At 48.9% G+C, this 10,437-nt stretch overlaps 1 protein-coding gene across 1 annotated transcript in view; it reads left to right on the top strand.

The window, feature by feature from the left end:
- The window catches only part of TRAF3IP1 (TRAF3 interacting protein 1), a 61,199-nt gene extending 51,235 nt beyond the window's left edge, over positions 1–9,964 (top strand). The window contains exons 20-21 of the mRNA XM_077758340.1: positions 8,231–8,454; positions 9,733–9,964. Coding sequence (XP_077614466.1) covers positions 8,231–8,454; positions 9,733–9,898 — 390 coding nt within the window. The 3' untranslated portion in view covers positions 9,899–9,964. The remainder of the gene's footprint in view (positions 1–8,230; positions 8,455–9,732) is intronic.
- The last annotated feature ends 473 nt before the right edge of the window (positions 9,965–10,437 follow it).

The following is a 10,437-nucleotide window of genomic DNA, read 5'->3' as shown; positions in this document are numbered from 1 at the left end:
ACACGCTGGACTTCCTGGTGGGGTCTGCAGTGCAGTAGGACTTGTGTCCCTCTGACACACTCTGAGAGTCCTGCGCGCCTCTCTCCCAGCCGCGCCCTGCCTGCAGGTCCTACGGCTCAAGACGCAGTGGCCTGGAGCGGGCGAGAGAGCCGTGCGCGTCCTGCACGGCGGAGGGGGCCAGGGCCTTCCTCCCAGCCTGTCCCTGTCCCCCGCTGGAGAGATCACGGGCTGAGGTCTCTCCTGGCGCTGCTCCATGCCGCCTTAGGGAGGTGAGGGAGGTAGAGTCAGACCGTTCCTCTGACCCTCGTAAATATGTCCAAACTCATATATGTATGTATGTGTCTTGCTCCAGTGGTGTGCTGGGCTTCCCCGTGGGGCCAGGTGGGAGCCCCGGGCCCTCTCACCCGCGGGTGCCTGTGTAAGCCGGTCCCCGGGACGCCCTGCAGGCTGCGGGATCCAGCGTGTCGGCTGCCCCACGGAGGGCTCTCTCCTCCTGGGCTCCCTGGCACCCTCATGCTCCGAGCCCGAGCCAGGAGATTGTCCCCACACAGTGAGCGAGGGTGGGCGGGCCCCCGGCCCTTCTTGGGCTCTCAGTCACGTGCGGCCTGGAAACCGCTGCCTCCGACGGGTTGCTGTTTTCTACTTGTTTCCTACTTGGGTTCCCGTCTTTCCATTCTGGCCACCGGCTCCTTGTGTATTTTAACAGAATTACAGACTAAAAATCTGCAGCTGGAATGCCTTTTAGAGATTTAAAAGGATACGAGAACCAAAAGCTCATGGTTAGGAACTAATATTTTATTTCTAAAGCATGTATTTTATATCAGTAAGAATGAATTAGAATATGTTTTAGGACTGAAGATCTACCTCTGTCAGATAAATACAGTTCTATTTCGTGGATAGTACACTCCTTTTCATCTCTGCTGCCACATCCAGGGAAGAAGCAGCCTTTCAGCCGAAAACAGGTGGAGGTCAGGGGTTGCAGCACCCTTTGACCATGGCTTGCCTCCCGAGAAACTATTCTTGAACAAAAAAAGTTGCTAGTAAGTGTGCTTTTTTTTTTTTTAATGTTTTATTTATTTTTTTGAGAGAGAGAGACACAGCGTGAGCCGGGGAGGGCCAGAGAGAGAAGGAGACACAGAATCAGAAGCAGGTTCCAGGCTCTGAGCTAGCTGTCAGCACAGAGCCCGACACGGGGCTTGAACCCACGAACTGCGAGATCATGGCCTGAGCCGAAGTCGGACACTTAACTGACTGAGCCCCCGAGGCGCCCCAAGTGTGCTGTCTCTTAAGAAGAAATGGCTTGTATAAACTTAAGCACCCTTCACGATTAGAAGCGTGCAGTGACCTGGGGGTGGGGAGGCGCCTCCGTGGGAGAGCGCATGTCTGTGTCAGGCAGTCACCGTCCCATGTGGCAGCAAGCGGCTGCCTCTGTCTCCACCAGACTCCGGAACGGGGCTGTGAAACAGAACCCTGTCCGCCTGTCCTGGGGGCTCTAGGCAGCGCAGAAAGAGGCGGGCGAGGCGCGGAGGTCTTCATGGGAGGAGACGGGAGCCTCAGTAATTGAGGATGACAGCAGTCTGCCAAGGAAACTGATCCCCCGAAGGTTAACTGTTAGGGAAGAAATGCATATGGTGGCCAGTGGCAAAATACATACCCAAAGCCTGCGTGTGTCCTGCACGTCAGCAATACCCCATTGAAAACAGTGTGCATAAAGTTCCTCCTCAGAACCGGGAACAAAATGTAACTTAGCAAGCCATGCATTTAACAAGAGATTTATAGCAACTATTTTGAGAAGCCACAGACTTTTACCAAGAAGCATAAAAGGCCTGGAAATAGTCGACAGAGTGTTTCTGGGTGGGAAAACCAATGGGATAGAGATGTTATTTCCCTGAACTTACTTTATAAAGTTAATGGAATTCCAGTAAACATTCAGTGGATGTTCTGGAGCTTGGCAAAGAATATTCTAGAGTTCATCTGAGAGAATAAATAGGGGAGAAGAGCCTTTCATAAAACAGTTTGAAAGGACCAGTTTTCGGCCGGTGTTGCTCTCGCTCCTTGAAGTGGAGAGGGACTGTCGGGCTGGGAACCGGGGCTCGGCGCTAACTTGCGGCCGCGGGCTCTGCTAGTGTCGCAGCAGCTGGCCGTGGGACCGAAGGTGGTTCTAACCTCTTCCTGGTGTTCAGACAAGTCAGAAAGGCCAGTCTGAAGCTGTCTCTTCTGTGCTGTCCCCTCGCCTGCGGCCGCCACGGTGACCCCACCGGGCCTCAGGCCAAGCCTCCTCCCTCATCCTTTCCGCAGACTTCCACAAAGTTCCTCCTGTCCACGGGCGCCAGTGTGTGTGGAAGGAGCTGAGGTGTAGTGAGCTCTGGTTCTGTGTCAGGGGCTACGAGGTACCTGGTGTGCGTGTTCCTCCCATCATCAGAACAACAGCCACCGTTTCTAGAGTACTTGTTTCGGCTCAGGAGTTGCAAACATCGCTATATTTAACCCGACAGTGATTTATTGGAGAAGCGCCATCGCTGTTTCCTGGGCTTGGAAACGGAATCACAGAGTTACGGTGTCTGAGGTTGTGTAGACCATAAATGACAGAGGTGAGTTGTCGCCCACGTGGCTGTGTGGCCCTGTCTGGGCACGCAGCTTCTCCCACCTGGAAGGTTGCTTTCGACAGCATCTTCCTGACTTGCCGGCAGTTTTCTCTCTGCTGCCCATGAAATAATTGAGCAGATATTACTCATCCCACGACTGTCAGATTGCGGGAATGCCGTAGGAGTTGATGTTATTTCATATGCATAGAAACAAAATGCTGGTTCATGAAAAGTATTCGATGTCAGTTGGTATGACCATTAAATGGAAAATTGATTGTCATTGTGTCACAAAGGGGAAGACTTACACATCCTTTGGCCCAGCAGTGCCCTCGTCATCGCAGAGCCCAGAGGATCCTGTGTGCACGGGTACTGCGACTTACGGAAGATGGCCCGCAGTTGTCTAACACTTGTAGTAGCTAGTATTTCCGCTAGCATTACTTATTACCTCGCTAGTCAGAATAATCACTTTTCCTAAATAGTTGTCAGAGTCCCAGACCGAAAATGAACAGTGCATACGTGCCCGTAGCTACATGGTGATTCGTAAATATCACGTTGAACGGAAGAGGCAGGCACACATTTCCAACAAGACACTCTGGACAGTTAACTCTGTCAGTCTCTGCTTTTCTCTTGTAACACGCATGCAGGCATTCTCGGCTTGTGAAGAAAATGAGCTTTCGGCAGGTTGTATATAAATCAATTCCTGAGGTCACGGGAGAGTATATTATTTAAAGCGAATACTCACACTCTTTGATTTATTATTCCCTCTCTCCACCCGACATTACGCAGACCTTTGTTTATTGGGTTTGCTTAATGTAGGGTAGAGCTCTGCCCCGGAGTGTTTCTGGCCCCTCGGATCCAGAGACGGAGCGGAGGGCAGTGTGCAGACGCCACAGCCCTCCTGGTGAACCCTAAATTCTGCGCCTGAGAGACTTCTGGCGGTGCCTAAGGGTCAGGCTTCTAAGGCATTCTTTGAAAACCAGTACTTTCTTCTCATGAAGCATCGCGATTGAAATTTAAAGAAATCTTTCACATCCATGGCTTTTCTTTAGAGGACTTAGAATCAATCACTGTAAACTTAAAAATCACCATACACACGAACGCTTACACTTCTGGGGACAAGTGTGCGTGTGGTACACGCAGATCACATGAAGTCCCCGAAGTTAGTAACCGTTCACCTAGAAACTCCTGGAAAATCACTCTTCCCGAAGCCCATGTGTGGATCGGCCAGCCAAGCACCGAAACGCTTTCCTGCAGCTGAGTAAACAGTCTGCAGCTCGCACGTGGAGCCCAAGGCCACAGGATGGTGGGTCTGTGTCCCCATGGGACATACCACTGCCACATCCGTGTGCGTCGCCCGTGGAGAGTGAGGCCGTGACCAGGCCCAGAGGTCTCCCCTCCTGGTGAAGAGTTTCAGGGTCTGATTTCATGGTAGCCGGGTAGTTATATATTGATGAAGTGGATCTGGGGACGGGAGTGCTCGGGAAGGAAGGTGTATTTTCGATGAAAGATCCTGTGTCTCTGGAACTGGACCCAGCAGCCTGTGGGTGCCGACACGCCAGGCATGTGTTCCCCGGTAGGCGCCGGAGTGCTCAGAACGTGCCCGACGTCGAACCTTCTGTGGCTGACAGGTCCCCTCGAGGGAGAAGAGCCACGTCACCGCCCTGGAGGCAGGGCGCGCAGGTCTCGTACTTCTTTCCGACGAATTTATGACAATGGTTAACGCTCATTGAGGGTTTACTATGTGCGAGGCACCAGGCTGCTTATTTTATATGATCCCATTTAATCTTACCTACAGGATAAATATTATCATTTCCATTTTATTGTGAGGACAGAGGGCTACAGGAAGGTCAAGTCCGGCTCGCAGGGCCATAAAGTTACGAGGCGGTGAGGCTTCATACCTGCAGAGCACGTGTTCCGGCTGCCCGCCCGTTTCCCGAAAGCCAACCTGTGTTCTTGGTCGTTTGGGCGGTGTTTTGGGTAACGGTGTAGTTTCATTGTATCTTGCTCTTCTCTTTCCAGAAATTAAGCATATTTCACATGACTAGTTCCTGTGTGGTGGATATGGTAGTAGACTCTCATATTTCACTATACACATTAGAAGTCTATAAAACAAGGGTATTATAATGGTTACGTTTGTCTGGAAATTTGCTGATACAGCTATACGAGCTGTCTATAAATCAGTCTGTCATCAGAGGGGTGTGCTTTTAAAGCAAATAATCACTGGCTTATCCACCCTACCCTGCCATGTTCGTTTAAATGGAAGTGCTTTTTTTTTTTTAAAGCCAGAATTTTGATGTTTTGCCACAGACTGTTTGCAGCAATAATAAAAGTTTTTCCTGACTGTCATAACCTCAGCCCAAATGCGTTTTGTTTTGAGTTCTTCATCCCTTAAAAATGAAGCTATAAAGGTAAGATTAGTGTTCCCAATTCTGCTTGGCGCTGTGATTCACGTGGGAATTATTTAATATTATCCATATTTATATTTATATATGTTTATATGTTAATATTATTCATGTTCATTCACAGCACTGAATACATGGGAATTATTTAATAAGCATTATGAATGGGTTTTAGTAGAATTATAAATTGCTCAATTAAGCCAGTGGGGGATTTACTAATCTGTATGTCATAAAGACAACACTTTTTTTTCTTGAGAAGTTGTTCTTTATTGTCTGGAGTTCATTTTAGTCATTTAGCATTTTATTTTAAAGGCATTTGTGTGGCCACTAACTTTTTTCATCAGTTACACTTATTTTTACATAACTGTAGACTCAACATGCAGTTTGCAAGAAATGGTGGAGATTTCCCATGTACTCATTCTTCCCCGCTGATAACATCTTGTGAAGCCATAGTTCAATATCACACCCAGGATATTGACCTTGATACACTCAAGGTACAGAACAGCCCCATCACCACAGGATCCTTCCCGTGGCCCTTTTACAGCCATACCTACTCCCTCTCTTCCCATCTCACCCCCTCCTTAACCCGTGGTGGCCACTAACTGTTCTCCATATTTACCATATTGTCATTTCAAGACTGTTCTGTGAATGTGATCATAGAGCATGTAGTCTTTGGAGAGCGGCTGCTTTCAGTCAGCATAACTGTGTGGAGAACCATCCAGGGGTTGTGTGAATCAGTAGCCTGTTCCTTTTGACTGCCCGGTAGTGTTCCATGCTGTGAGTGTAGTGCCGTGTAGCTGTTCACCTGTTGAAGGGCATCTGGGTTGTTTCCAGTTCTCAGCTGCTCTGCATAAAGCTTCTATAAACGTTCGTGTACAGACTTTTTGTGAACGTAACTTTGTTCCTCTGGGATACGTGTCCGGGAGTGCAGTTGGAGGCCTATGCTAGTGGTGTGTTCGTTTTTAAAGAAACTGCCAAACCGGTTTCCAAAATCTGTACATCTCACACTCCTGCCAGCCATGTACGCGTAATCAAGTCTCTCTGCGTCCGCACCAGCCTTTGGTATTGTCGCCATTTTGTTAAAGCTATCTTCGTAGGTGTAGGGGGATACCTTCATCGTAGCCTTGGTTTGCATTTCCCAGATAAGGGATGTGGAACATCTTTCATGTGGTCACTGGCCAGCTGTGTGTCCTCTTTGGTGAAATGTCTTTCTGTATCTTTTGCTCATGTTCTAATTGGATTCCCTGTTTACTTTTTCTTTTACTTTTGAGTTGTGAGACTTTTTATATTCTTTTAGGTACTAGTCCTTTGTCAGATACATGCTCTGGAAACATGTTCTCTCTCTAACCTGTCTTTGGGCCTCTCAACAGGGTCTTCAAATTTTTTGATTGTGACAGAGTGCTTTTTCAGCCTTCCCTTTAATGAGCTATGGTTTCGGCGTCAGGTGTGAGAACTCTTTCCTTGGCTGTCAGTTCCAAAGATTTTCTCCTGGGTTTTTTCCTAAAAGTGTTGTACTTTTACATTTTATATGTACGTCCATTATCCATTTTGAGCTAATTTGTGTATAAGGTATGAGACTCGGGTCAAGGTACCTTTTTCTCTTCTGGATTCCCCATTGCTCCAGTGCCACACATTGAAAGGCTCTTATTTCTTTCATTGAATTGCTTTTGTGCTTTTGTCAAAAACCAGTTGGGCATAGTCGGTGAGGGCCTGCTTCTGGGTTCTTCATTCTGTGCCTTGGTCTGTGTGTCTGCCCTGCCAGAACCACACAGCCTTGATTACTGTAGCTGAATAATAAGTCCTGAAATTAGACAGACTGATTGCTCCCTCTTTCTTCTTTGGTAAAAAAAATATATATTTTTGCTATTCTAGGTCCTTTGTCTTTCTGGATGAATTTCAGGATAATCTTGTCTGTGAATCTAAAAAGTTTGGTTGGGATTTAGGTAGGAATTTTGTTAAGCTTATATATCAGTTTGGGGAGAATTGACGTGTTTACAGTGTTTGAACCTTGCAGTTTAGGATCATGGTCTGTCTCTCCGTTTATGTGGATCTGCTTTGGTTTCTTTCATCCACATTATGTAATTTTCGGTATACAGGTTCCGTACATATTCGGTAAGATTTACACCTATGTATTTCTCTTTTTTGTTTATGTATACAATTCCAAATGACACTGTATTTTTAATTTCAGCATTCATGTGATGTCAGTATATATAGAATTGATTTTTGTATACTTATCTTGTATCCTGCAACCTTGCCTAACTGTTACCAGTTCTATGAGTTTTACCTTTTGTTTCTACTCATGTTTATTCAACAGTCTCTGTGTGCCAGGCATTATGTTAAGGCTTTCCATGTGCTTGTCAACGTCCCGTAGATAGTAGAGCCAGAACCTTGACAGGCAGGTTTTTTAGTCACTTCATATGTCAGTTTGACAGGCATATAAGGAGAACCTAAATGGGCCACAGGGTCCCTGACCTCCTGGATTCTGCAGTCTGAAACAGGTATTAGAAATCACACAGAGGGTTATATGATAAAAACAAGTTAGTTAATTAAAGTTTGATTAACAGCATTTGACTCCTCCCGTAGGTGGGTAAAGCAGTGACACCTTAGCCTCATGGAGCGCGAACCTGCAGGGAGTGCTTCCTACAGAGTCTCTGATATCCTGGGGATGGTTTTCCAAGAAGCCAAACTATCCATTGGTTCTTGTCAACTTAATCGATTTTTGAAATTCAGAGATGTCTGTGAGAAAAGCTCATATGAAGAGAATTATAAACGTTGGTTGTCAAAGAGCCCAACAGCGCCTGCGCAAAGACGGAATGAAGTTTTCCAGTTGCCGCTGTCTCCTTCCCTCCTTTGTCTGCTCACTCCATTCAAGGAGTGAGCTGCAGGGGCAGAGCGCCTTTCTGCCAGTCTGTCTGGAAAAATCGTCAGTGCCCCTAAGCTTTGGTAACAGTAACTACAGTAAGCTTCTGGTCAGTTGGGGAATAAATCTTACCTTATAGAAATTTACCCCTCAGACAGTCTTCAGGGTCAAGACCCCTCTACCTATGAGAAGGGAAGGTGGGACCCTCGGCGGGCACAGTGTACGCGTTGCCACAGCTCGGGGCTGCGGCTGGCCCGCGGGTCACGCTCGCAGGAGTGAGTAGTGGGTCCCGAGCCGGAACTGTCCCCACTCCCGTCTTTCCGCCCTCGGCAGGCCCCCAGCAATGAGGATGTTTCCTTCTCTTCCCGTTCTGCCCCCTGACGCAGGAGAAGTTGCTTGTCTCCGAGTCAGCATGGAAGAAGGAGAAGGACATGGTCTCCACGGAGATAGAGAAGCTGCGCGTGTCCATCCAGACCCTGTGCAAGAGCGCGCTTCCCCTGGGGAAGGTCATGGACTACATCCAGGAGGACGTGGACGCCATGCAGAACGAGCTGCAGCTGTGGCGCAGTGAGAGCGAGCGGCACGCCGAGGCCCTGCAGCAGGAGCGGAGGTCGGCGGGGGGCCCCGCATCTGCCCGGGGCCGGGGGGCATCTCCCAGGGAACCACCACCCTCCCCGAAGGCCATGTTTTACTTCTGCATTCATATCCCAGCATGCACTTCCTTGTAGCCATTAGGAAAGAGCCGGAGTTAAGTGTCACAGGTGAATAGACGCAGGCAGGAAACAAATACGGGCAACTCTGCAGGATGGGTGGTGTGTGTGTGTGTGTGTGTGTGTGTGTGTGTGTGTGTGTGTGTGTGTGTGTGTGTTTGTCTTGCCAACGCTCCCCCCCCAATTTTGTAACTGTTTGTAGTTTGAAAGTGTTTTAATTCTTTACTCCAAAAGAAACATAGGTGAATCCGTTTTGAAGTTGCTACTGTGAAGGAAGTATAACCGCTAAAAAGATTTATTTTAGGGAAATGTGTGATGTTCTGTATTTATAATCATTCCAGCATGAAACTATATCAATTGTTAATGTTTTTGTTCAGAAAAGTATCTGATTGGACTCAGCGATGTATCTATAAGCCCATATGATAAGAGCTGTGTTATAAGGAAGCTGTACTCTTTACCAGTCTGCTTATTCTTAAAAAGTGCCCTAAGATTTTAAATTACAACATGACAGGAGTTAGGGAGTCTCTGGGAACTTTCTGGTGCTGGGTCCAGCATGGTAATTTGTTAGCACTTCTTACGTTTAATTGGCATCCTGAAAAGTAGCACCAGATATCTCTTCCTTCCAAAAACTGATGTTGCTTTACGGCAGGATGGCTGGACACCACCCCTCTTTGTATTTACTCTGTATTTATATGCTTAAAAAAAACTAAAGGGAAAGGCTGATTTGACCTCTGCTTTTCCAAGGGCGTTCTAGACTTTTCCTGGCATGTAACTCAGGACTTGAACAAGTGAGTCCGGCAGGTGGTGGGGGGGGATTCTGAGGGGAAGCACTTGAAGCTGGGTGAGCCCACCCTGGAGGAAGGTGAGGGGCATGGAGGGCTGCCCGGGGCGGCCATCTCGGTGGCCGTGCCCTCCCCAGGGCTCTGTGCAACGTATGTAGTTTAAGGACCTTACAAACATTAGGCTCCTTTGTGTAATCTTGTGTTGGACTTCATTTTGGTCGTGGTGAGGCTATGAGACCCGTTTTTTCCCAGGCGTGAGGCTTTCGTCCCTTCACATCATTACCGGAGCGCGTTTATACCCTTAGCCCTTTGCTGCCGACGCCGTGACTCCCTTATGCTTGCCTCCCTGCGTCACGGAGCCGCGGTGGCACTCACGAGCCTGTGTTGTCTCGCCAGCATCACGGACTGTGCGGTGGAGCCCCTGAAGGCCGAGCTGGCGGAGCTGGAGCAGCTGATCAGAGACCAGCAGGACAAGATCTGCTCCGCGAAGGCCAGCGTCCTGAGGAACGAGGAGAAGATCCGGAAAATGGTGCACAGCATCACTTTGGGTTCCAGAAGGTGAGCGCTCCGATGCCTCAAAGCCGGCCGGCCGCCTCGGCCTGAGAATAAAAAGGAAGAGAGCACCTCACTCCTCTCTAAGTTCAGTTCCCTGAGAAAATGAAGTTTTCGGTGTCTTCCGACCAACGCGAGGCACGGTCCCGGGTGGAAGGGCCATGTTCTCGTACCTTCCTCCCGCCGGCGTTTCTCCGTGTGTCTGCGGCGGCCTGCGGGCTCAGCTCTGGGCCAGAATCCTCCCGCAGGTGAGGGGCGCTGGTGCGCCAAGGGGGGCCGGCGCCCCCGCTCCTGGGTTTCGGGTGTCGAGTGGGGGTCCGAGGGGAGGGTGACTGCCCTTCGACCGGCACTTACACGCGCAACGGGGCCCGAAATGAGCACAGGGGTCATTTCAGCCTGTATCTCTAGAAGGCATGCGGGAGGCTCTTAAGCCTCTTTCCCACGGCCCCGCTACCTTATGTCATTCTCTCACGGGCCCTGTTGCCTCTCGCTTGAGTGTTTCCAGCCTTAAAGTTCAGAAATGTGAGGTTTCAGTGTGTCCTTGGTGGA

Source organism: Crocuta crocuta, unplaced genomic scaffold, assembly GCF_008692635.1.
Source record: "Crocuta crocuta isolate KB4526 unplaced genomic scaffold, BGI_CrCroc_1.0 scaffold290, whole genome shotgun sequence".
NCBI classification, from domain to species: domain Eukaryota; kingdom Metazoa; phylum Chordata; class Mammalia; order Carnivora; family Hyaenidae; genus Crocuta; species Crocuta crocuta.
The sequence above is the reverse complement of the archived record's forward strand: the minus strand, read 5'-3'. Positions and strand labels throughout refer to the sequence as shown.